Below are 14,199 nucleotides of genomic sequence, written 5' to 3' on the forward strand. Positions count from 1 at the left end.
AGGTTACATGCAAACATGACCTTTTTATATAAGGTACTAAACAGTTCGTGGACTTTGCACCTACAGGGTCTTGAAACCGATATCTCCTGCAGATACCCAAGGACACTGTATATATCTACTACAGGAAGTTACACATCTGTGGGATCAGAATTATCATAAAGAAAACAAATGAATCATCCATTCCTGTGAGCTCTGTTCCTTGGCCAAGTTATTCCTCCAACGACTATGACTTCATTTACTCTCTTTAGACGATGACTTCATTTAATCTCTTTAGTGATAATGGATTCTGACATTTACTGACCAGTCCAATGAAGGGATTAATGAGAATACATCCTAAGTTATAAATTCCACTTTATTGAGAAAGAGACATTATTAAACACATTATGATCTAATTTGTGCTCAATCTAATATTTTTCAAGGATAAAGGGGAGAGTTAGCAATTATTAAAAAGGTGTGAAAATACAATTTATGATTACAAATAGTTTTATTAAGCCCAAGACATAATAGAGCATTACAAGAACCCGACTACATTTCACTAAAGATAAAAATATGTATTTAACAATAACAACAAAATGTCTATCATTGAAGATACATTAATACAGAAAAATTAAGAGAATTTCATTATGTGATTTTAAAAGTTAATATTCCCAACAATTTTACTAAATGATTTGGGTACTGTGATGCAGAAGGAGGTAGAAATAAGATTTGCAGATTCCTTTTAGTTCCATTACACTAATATTGAATATGCTCAATGTACCTTCAAGTGTGGGTAAGGCTATAGTCATGAGTTTTCAGTCTATAATATCCAAAGGATGATTCTAAGAGTTTCATTCACCTTCTAAATCCAGAGTATTGTTAGTACCTGGCATCTCAGCAGTCAGGATGCCTTGAGAAAAGCAACAATCTCCAATAATTAACAAAACCTTGATTTTATAAATAAGTTTATTTATAATGATATATACATAATAAAAACACATGAAACTCACAAGTCATACAAAGAAACTGATGTGTAATAAAAACAGCAATAGAGACTGACAGGCAAAAATGTAAAGAAAGATTTTAAAAGAGTTTTATATCAAATAGACAACTTCTAAATTTCACTTTGTCACCCACAGTAAATTGGAATTGAACAATGGCTCGCTCTTTAGGAGGTCCTATACAGGAAATTCTGGCAACTGGTAAATTATGTTTTGATACTAAAAGTTTAAAGTAAATGACCTATTTCCATGCAGTAATCTAATGCTGCCTTAATGAGTCACATTCAGTCTTTGAAGTACAATGGCCTGCTAATCTGTTCTGCCAGGCTGGAAAATGTCACAGATATTTTGCTGAAGTGTGGAGATGTGGCGGGAATAAACTATTTCAGAGAGTAAAGAGAACTGGAGCAGAAGTGACTGGGCAGCATTCTCATGAGAAGCAAAAGCCAGTGGAGGGAAATTAATGAAAACATGCATAAGAATAGGCAGAATAATGAGCGCAATTAGTGCAGCTAGGAAATGAACAGAGGAATGAATCCATGGACCAAGATAAGGGCTTCTTCAGTTACTATTCATTGGAAAACAACTTAGTGCTTTAGCCGAACAAATGTTTCTTAACAGGAGTACTTGGGAGGACCTGGGGCTGTTAGTATATGGAATGCCACCTTTAAATTCAGGTTGAGTTCTTGTTGACAGTGGTGAACATCTGCTTCAAATAGCAAAAAGGAAAAAAAAAAAAGAAAGCTATATAATCTATACAGCTGTATTATTTAAACTAACCATAAAAAATGATACAAGCAAAAACAAGACATAAGCATTGTCAAATAAGGCACATGTAAAAATCTACACACATTATCCAGTGAAAGACAATATATATATATTTGGAGGTAGAAATAATTACAAAAATACTGACATTTCTAAAGCATTAGCATATTTGTTACAAACAATCACCAACTAATCCCCATTCAGAAAACTGTTTCGTAAAATGATTTTACAACATCTTCAGGACTACCTTTTTTTTTTTTTTTTTTTTTAAATTTCACGTGTGAGCATCTGGAGAATTCAGTTAGTGGCAAAAAATTCGTCCATACTATGAGAAATGTAATATGGAAATTATAAAAAGTTATAAATGTTCATAAACCCCATGGTCATCATAATGTAAATGTCCTTGAGTGCACCAAGTTGATAGTTCCTCATTAGGAATTCGTAATTCTTACTTCACAGGCCCATTGATGTTTTTAGTAACGTGGCTATATCTGCTGGCATACTCCCTTCATCACCTGTGGGTCAGAAAGTAGTATTGAAATTTTAATGTTGCATTAAAGAAATATTTTCTTTCTTCAAGTTTCTCTATTTTTGGTGAATTCTTAATGCTCTTTCAACGCTCAATTTGTTTCAGTGTCATGTCTATATATGAATATATGATTCCTATATATGTTAGGGCCTCCTCCTCCGTGTACCTGCTCATATTGCCACTAAAGCTTTATGCAGAGTATGCATTTGACTTTAAAGAAATATAAAAAGTATATGTGAAGATACACAGATATGGATATCTTGAATCATATTTATGTTCACATGGTATTTATGCCCAAAACATTTACATAACTGAGTAATGTAAGCAAAGACAACAGAATCCAAATCTCAACCAAAGATAAATCACTATGTCCTCATTTTTATGAAGATATGATGACTAAGTTATTATAGATAAAAAACAACAATCAAATAACCCTTAAGTACAGCATACAGCATTACCAATGAAGTATTAATGTATTCACTGTACATTTCATTTCCATATGTTTACTGAATGTTTCAATTAAATGGTACCCCCAACATCTAGACCTTATCAAAGAATAAGTCAGCATTTTCTAAGAAAACATCTTGTGTTAGGAGAGAGAGAATCTAGCAATACTTGATTTATAAAATTAGTCACTCAAATATTTAAGATGAACTGGATCCTAGCTTTTAAAAATAAGCTATTAAGCCACCTAGCGTTGATAAGGAAAATGGGGCCAGAGGAGACTTCCTGCTTCTACTCCAAGACAATCATCACAGAGGACACTGTAGCCAGCAGTCCCACAATTTGGAGCAAACTGGGACACTTCTTGCCTATCAGTTTGAAAAGCAGGATCTCCAGCACAAAGGCCATGGAGAAGATTCATTCATGTTTCCTCCAAAAACAGGTTAGTAGAGAAAGGTGCCCTGAGGCTGTATTTCAGCAAAACCCCTTTTTTGTGATTACATTCAGCTAGGCGCCTTGTTGACAGCAGAGTGAAAATGGTGTGGAGGCACAGTGTATGCCTGGACTGAAGGGAAATACGGACAGAGAGTGAATACTTCTTACAGGCCAGCCTACTCCCTGGTGAATTAACAGGGCCAATGTGCTACACTGCACTTCACTTCCTCTCCCACAACTCTCAGGACTGGTACTGACCTCACAAAGAGAACTGACAGCACACAGACTAGAGTCTTAGGTCTGGAACATCAGAAAGGAAAGTTATGGTAATACTACAAACATGAGCCAGCACTCATGTGCCCACAGCATATTCAGACCAGTGGGCTACCCTCCCTTACCCATCCCACCTCCCCAACATAGCAACTGCAAATCAGTTTTTAGTAAAACCAGAAGTCAGTAGAGGTCAACAACAAAAAAAACCCACAGTGCCACAGCTAGAAAGTAGCTCAACCCTCTAAGTTACTGCTATGAATGTCCTAAGAAAAAAAAGAAAAGAAAACCTAAAGTATCAAAGTAGGAAGAGAAAAAATACAAAACAAGCCTCAAAGGAGTTTATCATTATAAGGAGAAAGTCCAGAATTTAAGCACAAAAGTATTGAATATTTTCATATCCCTGTAAGAGTTTAAAACTGCCATGAAAGAAAATCAAAGAGAGAAAATAATGCAGAAAAGCAAGTTTAAGTGTAACAAGACACAACAAAATTCAGAAAAAGAATGATGTGAGAAATAAAACTGATGAACAAACAAAAAAAAGAAAGAAAGAAAGTAAAGTTTTAAATCTCTGAAAATAGCACATATTTGGAATATAAATAACTCAGGACGTGAGATAAAGAATTCTAGAGAAAATAATGGAAGCAGAATAGACAAAATGGGAGATTGAATTTGTGACCTTGAAGATAGGAATGCATGGCCCAAGAGGAAGTGAAAGAGAAAAGACAAAGAAAAAAAAATGAAAAAATACTCATTCAAAAAAAAAGGAAGTATATTAACATATACCATTTACAAGCTTGTAACAAGTGTAACTATATACACATGGAGACAGAGAGAGAGAGCATGCCCCTGCGGGTCAATGCACTACATTCTGTAACTCTTATTACACATGGAGACATTTAGGCCTTCCCAGACAAACAGAAGCAGGAGTCTGACAACACTAGATCTCTCTGACAACAGTTGCTAAAAGGGCTCTCCTATCTAATGAAGAGAAGAACATCCAAAAAAAACCTGAATAAACAAACAGTATCTGAAAAAAATCCTTAAAATAATCACTCTAAATGTAAATGGATTGGACTTGCCAATAAAAAAAATCACAGACTGGCTGGATTAGAAATAAAACAATTTTCTGTTGCCTCTGATTTCCAAACATAAACACAGGCTCAGAGTAAATGTCTGGGGGGGAAAATCCTGTAAGCAAATGGAACCCAAAAAAGGGAGGGACAGCCACACTTAATTAGAGAAGTTAAACTTCCAACTAAAATAGGTATTAAAAGACAGAGATGGATACTATATAATGATAAGAGGAACAACACATCAGGAAGAAATAACACTGATTAGGAAGAGTTAACACTGGTCAGTCTGTATCAAAGTACATAGAAAACTATTAATCTATCAAAAACCAGATACTGACACAAAACAACTAGAGTAGGTAACATCAATACTGATTTATTACATCAGTTCAACCAAACAGAAAACAATGAACTGAGTGATGAACAAAGAGTTAGACCATGTGGTTTTAATAAATATAGAGAGGGAGGGCACTGCCAGCCACAAAAGCTGAGTACATTTTTTAAAATAGAAATGGAACATTCTCCAGGGTTGACCACACACTGGGTCACAAAACAAATGTCAATAAATGCACAAAGCCCAAAATCCTATCAAGCATTTTCTTGGACCAAATGGCATCAAAAAAAGGTATCAACAACAAAATGAAGCAGGAAAAACCATTAATAGGTTGAGACTGAACAACTCACTCATAAATGACTACTGGGTTAATGAAGAACTGAAAGAAGGAGCTAAAAAATACCATGAGACAAGTAAAAGTGAGGAGACAACCTACCAGAACCTGAGACACACACAAATAGTACTAAGAAGCAAGTACATAATGTTTACCACTTAAAAGCTAGTAACAACACAAGTGTAACTACTGAAACAAGAAAGGGCTCAAATAAATGACTGTATTTCTCATCTTAAGAAACTGGGGGAAAAAATGAACAAACAAAAAGCTGTAGAAGGAAGGAAACAATTAAAACTAGAGCAAATAATTAGCTACATCAACAAAAAGAAAAATAAAACCATATGATCATATCAACAGATGCTAAGAAGGCATTTGTTAAGAGTTGACATCCACTTATGATGAAAAGCCTTGAAACAGTGGTGACAAAAGATAAAGTACTTTAACATGCAAAGACCATATATGACAAATCCACAGCTAACACCATCCTCAATACTGAAAAACTGAATGATTTTCCATTAAAATCTGGTACATGCAAGGATGTCCACTCTCACCACAATTATTCAACATAGCATTGTAATTCCTAGTTAGGGACAGGATGTAAAAGTTGTAAAAACATTAAGCTATTGCTATTTTCACATCACATGACAATATACATTTAAAAAAAAAACCCAAAGACTCCACTAAAAACAAATTGAAACAAGTCAGTTTAGCAAACAGGTTAATAAAAACAATTTACAAATATCAGCTGTGTTCTGGGCACCCTGGTGGCACAAGAGGTTAAGTATCAGCACTATAAAGCTATCTGCAGTCACCGAGCACAAGTTTGATCCCCAGCCAGAGAGCTGACCCACATAGTGCAGCAAACTCTCCTGTCTCGCCAGCTGCTCTCCTCAGCAGTGTGTTTCAATCTGCCTTTTTCACTTCCCACTCTGTCTTTGGGGAATCCCCTGCACCTCTGGCCTGTATCTCAGTTCTCATATGCATAAATAAATAAATCTTTAAGACCTCTCCTGACCCACCTGCTGCTCCCCTGAGCACTCCCCTCAGCAGTGTGCTCCGCTGATCTGCCTGTTCTGCTCCCTGCTCTGTATCTGGTGAATCCTCTCACCGCCCCTGCACCTCTGGCCTGTACCCCAGTTCTGTATGCATAAATAAAATAAATAAATCTTAAAAAAAAAAAAAGGAAGACATAAAGAGATGAAAAGAAATTTCCTGCTTATGGACTGGAAAAACTAACACTGTTGAAGGAGTAATCTTACCCAAAGTAATACACAGACTCACTATAATCGCTCTCAAAGTGTCAAGGGCACCTTTCACAAAACAGAACAAATATATAAAAGAGAACAAAACAAACAAACAAAAAGACTCCAGATAGTTAAAGTAATCTTTCCAAAATAGAGGAAGAATGGTATCATATTGCCAGGCTTCAACTATACTAAAAAGCTACATTAGTTAAAACAATACTAGAGCCTGGTAATAAACCCACACCTATATGAACAATTAAAATGTGACAAAGAAGCCAAAAAAATACAATAGAAAGGAGGGCAGCTTCTTCACTAAATGGTGCTAGGAAAACTGGACAGCCACATGCAAAAGAATGAATCTAAACTATCTCACACCATAGACAAAAGTTAACTCAAAATGGATAAATGGTGTGGATATAAGACCTGAAATAATACAATTCTTAAAAGAAAACACAGGCAAAACACTGGACAATATAGGTTTCAGTGGTACCTTTGTGGATTCATTTCCAACAGCAGGAAAAACAAGAGAATATAAAAACCAAGACTGGATCAAAATAGAAAACTTCTGCATAGTGAAAAAAAAAGTCCTGAAATAGAAAGACACCTGATAAAATGTGAAGAAGTATTTGCACATAATACATATGACAAAGGGGTGATAGCCAAGATCAAAGAACTCATTCAAGTCAATAAAAAGAAAACAACCAAATTAAGAATGGGTAGAAGAGCTAAACAGATAGCTCTCCAAGAAGTCATACGGATGCCCAGTGGGCACATGAAAAATGTTCTTCATTGTTTGTATCAGAGAAATCCAACGCAAAAATCACATCTGTGAATGGGGGTATCACAAATACCAGAAACTACCGCAGGCAAAAATGTAGAGAAAAACTGTTGGTGTGAACATAGGTTCATCAGTCCCTACTGAAAATAGTATAGGGACTTCTCAAAATATTAAAAATAGATCTATCATGTGATAAAAAAAATTCCACTCCTAGGTATCTACCAGAATATAAAAACACATATTTGAAGGGATAAATGCACTCCTATATTCATTGCAGCACTACTTACAATAACTACATTATAGACGCAACCTATGGTGTCAAGGACAGATGAGTGGATAAAAACCATGTGGTATATATACACAGTATATTTCAGGGTATATGAGCCATAAAAAGGCGAAATCTTGCCTTCTGCAACAATATCAATGGAACTGTGGGCAATAATACTAATCCAGGTATGTCAGAAGAAGACAAGTAATGGATTATTTCACTGATATGTAAAATGTAAGGAGATAAAGAAACAGATAAAAGTAAATTGAAACAAACCCTGGAAACATGGCTATAGAAAAGAGGCTACCATAGAGGAGTGTGAGGGTGGAGAGTAAGGTGTGGAATGGATCCAGTTAACTAGAGAGAATGACTGGGTTCCTCAATGGTAGTTTGGTGTGGTAACATACATCTGAAGAGGAGTGACTCTATACTTCTGAATCATATAGCATTTCAAACCAATATTACTTCAATTAAAAATATATAATAAAAATCCTTTTTAAAAGCTATTAAGACACTAAAAATAAAGGGGTAATTGGTGAAGGGAAAAAAAAATCCAGATTTTGACACTAAATGAGAGTATGTGTAAATAACTGTTAATTTTCTTGATTGACATAATGTTATGGCAACTTAGATTAATTTGCATATTTATTCAGTACTATGTGTGTTTTCTTCCTGACTTTGAATCAGAGATTAGGGTGAAAAAGGTAAATGAAGCAAACACTGCAAAATATTACAACCTTTAAATCATTGTACTTTCATATTAAGTTTTCAACAATTTTGTGAGAAAATTTCCACAATGAAAAGAATTGAAACTGTACAAAATTAGTTATCACATGACAGATTATAGTGGTTGGGGGAGGGCAGAAATGCCAAAACACATAACCTTTATTCTAAAGCAGTAGTTCTTTACTTCAGTATGCATCGGAAACACCAGGAAGACTAGACTGAGTGTGAGTAAAAGACACTGGTTCACTACTTTATGGAATGAGCCTTAGGAATTACATTGGCAGTTTCTCAGGATATATTGTTGCTGTTGATCCTAAACAGTACTTTTAGAACCTCTGAGACAGCTCTAGAAACAGAAACATTTGATCCCCCCAAATCATGGTCTTCACCTAGATTTTCATAATTTTCTGGCAAAGGGGAAATATAACATCTTAACATGAAATACATAACACACTCAATTCTCATGTCCAGTCAGTATAAAAATTACTGAAATGATACCAGGAGCAATACTGATGATAAAAAATCATTAGTTTCCAGATTAACTAGACATTATTATATTCTTAGTTCAAAGTTAATACTACAATTTAACTAAATTTATATATGAATAATTGCTATGAATTATGAATGGAAATAACTGAATATATTCATCACTTCTGTTCTCATGTGAAACAGCATTAAAATACCATGAGAAAATGGACTTTAAACAAAAGAGTAAAAGAAAAAAGTGGGGAGAGTTGCCAACAAAATTGCAAAGACAGGCAATGGAAGAATAAAAACTGACTTTAGCCAAACAGAAGGTAGGAAACACAAGGCAACCTCACTCGCTATCTGCCTGCCCACAGAGACCACATAAACGCAGGAGATGGGGCTAAGGGTGCTTCTGAAAGGATATATGTGGAACAACAATGGGCTGAAAAGGTAGGACACAGACGACTTGCCCAACTGAGTCCACCATCTGCTTGAAGTGAACAAAGTGGCTTACTTTTTAGACAATCTGAATCAGAGTTATCTGGGCATTAGGATAGTAAAGGACAGTGAACTGCACCAGAACAATAAATACCTGAGTGTGATAGCAACCCAGCCCGCGCCTGTCTTCCTCACTCTGAGAATGTACTTTGTAGGTTTATGCTACCTCCCTCACTAGCCTTACAGCACAAGATGTCAGAGGATACCATTCTGTGGAAACAAACTAGTCACGAGAAAAGAGCTACAGTTAAAGTCAGTTGGGAGTTTCCACCTAATTCACTCTAATGGTTTATTTAGAGACTTACTGTTAACATAAAACTATATAATTTAATGCATGCTAGCATTGCTAATTAACCTAGGTATCTAATAGCTTTACTAAATTAAAAGAAACTGCCCTACCAAAATAATCAGGAAACAGTGTTGCCCAAGTGGTATCTGCCCTATGATTCATTCTATAGCTTTTGTTGGATAATCTGAAACTGGCAAAGAGCTACCTCTATAAAAAGTATAGCTATACTGATCTTCCTATTCATCCTCACATTACAGGCCCACTTTAGTTGCTCCTTAGTTAAAACTTCTCTTAATCCAGCTTCCTGAACTTGGCATAGCACCCTGAAGTAAAAACTGCAAAGGAAGCAAATGAACTAATTGAGCATATATTCCTGTGCCTCTTTAAAGGCAAGTCAGTATGTATTGATCTCTTGGTACAGAATGCCTAACAAAACAATGATACATATTCAAAGTAAAGAGTCAAAGGACATTTGCTGAAATGAAATGCATTGTTAGGAATAACATATGTATTAGAATAGCAAAAACATTAATTGTTTCCAATTAAATTTAACATTAAATAAAAAAGGTGCAGAACACTGCATACAAACTTGTTTTAAAAAATACTTATACCCTGTTTATTTCTCTACATAAAATTATCTGGTTACACATAAAAAAACTGACACAGCAACTTTAGAGGAATGTGGCTGATGGTGTGGGAAGAAGAGCTATGTTTGTCCTTTTATAGCTTTTGAATTTGTTATCCAAAACACATGTATAATTATTTTAAATTTGTGAAATTAAAAAAATTATGTTTTTCAAAAATTTGGGATTAGAGAAGGCTTTTATTTGAGAGTTTTTTCCAAATACCCAAACACTTCAACCTGAAATCATTGTTTTTTAAAGTTGTGTTTTATTGTACTCTATTACAATACATATTTGGTGGCAAAAATGAAATTAACATAAATGTTAACATTCTCAGTAAGTTAATGTAATGACATGCATTTTAAATCTTTGGATTCATAAATATTACTTTGGATTCATAAACTGTGACTATAATGATAGATCCCATTTGACTCGAGGATAGCATTTTTCAAAATCAGTTTATATCAATTCTGGTAAAAATAGAACTTATGATTATAGTACTTTTGAAACTAGTACTCCAATTTTCTCTGATGCCATCCCTGACTGCATGCCATACCATGGAAGGACTGAGGCCATTGTTCTTTCACCCTGACTTACACTGCTAATTTGACAACCTGTCCATATAAAAATAAATATTGAAGATTTTGCTTATAAACAGCTTACCTTCATCTACTGTGGTCATGTCTTGCTCTAGTTTCAATTTCTGTTGGTTAATTTTTAGCATGGATTCTTCGATTGTCCCTTGGCTTATTAATTTTATAACTAGCACTTCTCTAAAGAAAAATAGAAGATATGTTGATTACTTTTTTAAAGTAAAAAATTTTTTGGATATATATAAACTTAAGTTCTCTTCAGAGTTTAGTAAGACAGTTTGAAAGCTACATGACAAATAAAACTGTAAGTTTTCTCTTTACTCAAGCTACTTAAGAATGGCATTTTCTGAATAAGTCACTCAAATTAATTTCCCTATTGGTCAATGAGAACAAAGATACCTGTTTTTAAAAAACCACTGATAACATTATAGTACAACAAACCGTTCTGGGTTCAGATAAATTCTCCAGTTTTTAAAAATCCGTAACGAGAAAATGACAATTACAATTGAAACTCATATCTGATAATACTGATACAAAATACATCAGAAGCCATGCATGCTTTGCTGAACATATAAAAACCTTAGGCAGGATACACTGACAGACTATATTTTAACATTCTCTACAAATTAAGCTGGCTTTTGATTAAAAATAAATTTCAATTGAAAACACTTACTTTGTCTGGCCTACTCTATGGCATCTATCTTCTGCCTGCTTGTCATTGTAAGGATTACAGTCAATATCATGAAGTATGACGACATTTGCTGAAGTCAGGTTTATTCCTAAGCCACCAGCTTTTGTTGACAGTAGAAATACAAAGATGTCCATATCGGTATTAAACTCATCAATTAGATGAATTCTATAACGTAAACAAATTAGATGAAATCTTATTAAATGGTGTATAATTAAAACTGAAAACAAGCATATCACATGGAAAATTAACTTAAAGATGTAAAGATAACATAATTGCATTGTTACTTTTTCTGCAGCTTTGTTTCTTGAAAGACTTCTCAATTCACCAACTTCTTTACCTTGCCATTTCCGTACCTACTGATTCATACCCTACTTCAACTGTTTAGATTTGATAAATTCCTAAAAGGCTCTTTTGTCCTTTACTTAATGACTACTGGCTTCTGGCTAAATTCTGCATTTAGCTTTTCAACCTTTCATCTTCTCAGAAGTCTACCAGTCATAGACAAATACCCCAAAGGAATTACAGATCTCAAGATCAAATTTTATCTGTATTATTTTCTCTTAACATGCCTTTAACCATTATTTTACCATCTTGTCTGACATAAAATACAAAAGATATAACGCACTTTAAACACATAGAAAAAAAATCACTCCTTTTTAAACTTCTGGGCATTTTAATATAAGACCTACTCAATTTTCTTTAAAATATCAAAATTCTAAGATTAAAGCAATCTTGATTTAACAATTAGGAGCTTCAAGTAAAATTTTATTTTTAAAAAAGCTTTATTTGGCCCTCCCTGGTGGCGCAGCGGGTTAAAGCACAGCGCTGAGAAGCTTAAGCCACTTCTGCATGAGTTCGATTCCCACCTGCCCCGGCCCCAGAGGTGACCACATGGCTCGGCAGACCTCTCCTGACCCGCCCGCTGCTCCCCTCAGCACTGTACTTCATCGATCTGCCTGTTCTGCTCCCCGCTCTGTCTCTGGTGAACCCTCTCACCCTCCACATCTCTGGCCTGTACCCCAGTTCTGTATGAATAAATAAATCTAAAAAAAAAAGCTTTATTTATTGACCCTCCCTGGTGGTACAGTGGGTTAGGATGCAGCGATGTAAGAGAGCCAACAGCCGCTTCAGTGCAAGTTCGATCCCCAGCCCTGGAGGTGACTCACATGGCATGGCAGACCTCTCCTGACCCGCCCGCTGCTCCCCTCCCTCCACAGTATAGTTCATTGATCTGCCTGTTCTGCTCCCGGTTCTGTCTCTGGTGAATCCTCTCACCACTAGTGTACCTCTGGCCTGTCCCCCAGGTCTGTATGAATAAATAAATAAATCTTAAAAAAAAAAAAAGATTTATTTATTTATGCATACAGGATGGGGGTACAGGCCAGAGGAACAGGGGTGGTGGGTGAGGAGATTCAGAGACAGACTGGGGAGCAGAACAGGTAGATCAACGAAGTATGCTGCTAAGGAGAAGACACTAAGAAGTAAACAATTCTAGAGTTGTTTCAAAATGTATTTTATGCAACTGAGAATGAAAAATTAGAAAAAAAATTCTCATATTGAAGATAATGATTTAAAGTAACCAATTGTAAGGCTCAAAGCAATAAAATTCTATCAAATGCTCTAGACATTTAAAATTCAAACATTAACTCTTACTTAAGGAGAAAGTAGAAGAGATTTTTCTGAAACTAAAAGGAAATATACCAACCTTTCAGATATTTGAGTCTTTCCATCTAATCTGAGATACCTATGCTGATGATGTTTTAAAAGAACTTCTAATATATCCAGCATCATGGTAAATTGACTAAATAATACAACTCTATCACCCTGTGAAAATACACAGACAGATTAGATCACTGAAACATAAATCATAAGTGTTTAATGATCACATGCTTCAATTAAGTAATTAAGTAAATTAAGTAATGACATCTAATATAAGCCTTTTATTTTAGGTTATATATAAGTTACTTTAATTTTTAAACTTCATCAGTAAATAGGAATAGCTACATAATATTATTTGGACTATAATCTTACAAATTCAAGTTATTTGTATATAAAATGCATAAATAATTGCAACATAGTAGCTTAAAATAGTAAGCTACTAATAGTTATTAAAGCAATTATTCAGATGTCACCAAAGAAATGAGAACTAACATTAAAAATATGTGTGTATAAAAGCAGTGATGAAACTCAACAAAAATAAAACAAGCCCATCAAAAAATGGGCAGAAGAGCTAAAAAGACACTTCTCCAAAGAAGAAACGCAAATGGCCAACAAGAGTATGAAAAAATGTTCAACATCACTTGTTTAATAAGGGAGATGCAAATTAAAACCACAATGGGATACCACCTCACCCCAGTGAGAATGGCACATCTTAAAACAACTAGCGACAAATGTTGGCGAGGATATGGAGAAAAAAGGAACTCTCCTGCACTGCTGATGGGAATGCAAACTAGAACAACCACTATGGAAAACTGGAGGTTCCTCAAACAGCTAAACATGTGAGCTTCCATGTGACCCAGCAATCCCACTCCAAGGTTTCTACCCAAAAGACACAAAAGCACTGACTGAAAAAGATACCTGCACTCCCATGTTTATTGCTGCTTTACTTACAATTGGAAAGATATGGAAACAGCCCAAACGCCCAAAAGTGGATGATTGGATTAAAAAGATGTGGTATATATGCACAATGGAATATTAAGCAACAACAACAACAACAAAAAAAAACTACTGGATGGTTTCACTCATAGCAGGAATATAAAGGACCAGGTGAGAAAATATTAAATATTAATAATGAACAGCTATATACCAGAGACATTTTATGGGAGTGGAGTGGGGAATGGGATCAAAAACAGTGGGGGGA

General features: G+C 35.0%; 1 protein-coding gene across 1 annotated transcript in view; it reads right to left on the reverse strand.

Moving 5' to 3' along the window:
- Positions 1-465: 465 nt before the first annotated feature.
- The window catches only part of SMARCAD1 (SWI/SNF-related, matrix-associated actin-dependent regulator of chromatin, subfamily a, containing DEAD/H box 1), an 84,539-nt gene continuing 70,805 nt past the window's right edge, over positions 466-14,199 (reverse strand). The window contains exons 21-24 of the mRNA XM_012724264.1: positions 13,045-13,163; positions 11,322-11,504; positions 10,719-10,828; positions 466-2,257 (exon numbers count right to left, since the gene is read on the reverse strand). Of these exons, the coding sequence (XP_012579718.1) occupies positions 2,196-2,257; positions 10,719-10,828; positions 11,322-11,504; positions 13,045-13,163 (474 nt within the window). The 3' untranslated portion in view covers positions 466-2,195. The remainder of the gene's footprint in view (positions 2,258-10,718; positions 10,829-11,321; positions 11,505-13,044; positions 13,164-14,199) is intronic.

This window comes from Condylura cristata, unplaced genomic scaffold, assembly GCF_000260355.1.
Source record: "Condylura cristata isolate star-nosed mole 26May11 unplaced genomic scaffold, ConCri1.0 scaffold00012, whole genome shotgun sequence".
NCBI lineage: Eukaryota > Metazoa > Chordata > Mammalia > Eulipotyphla > Talpidae > Condylura > Condylura cristata.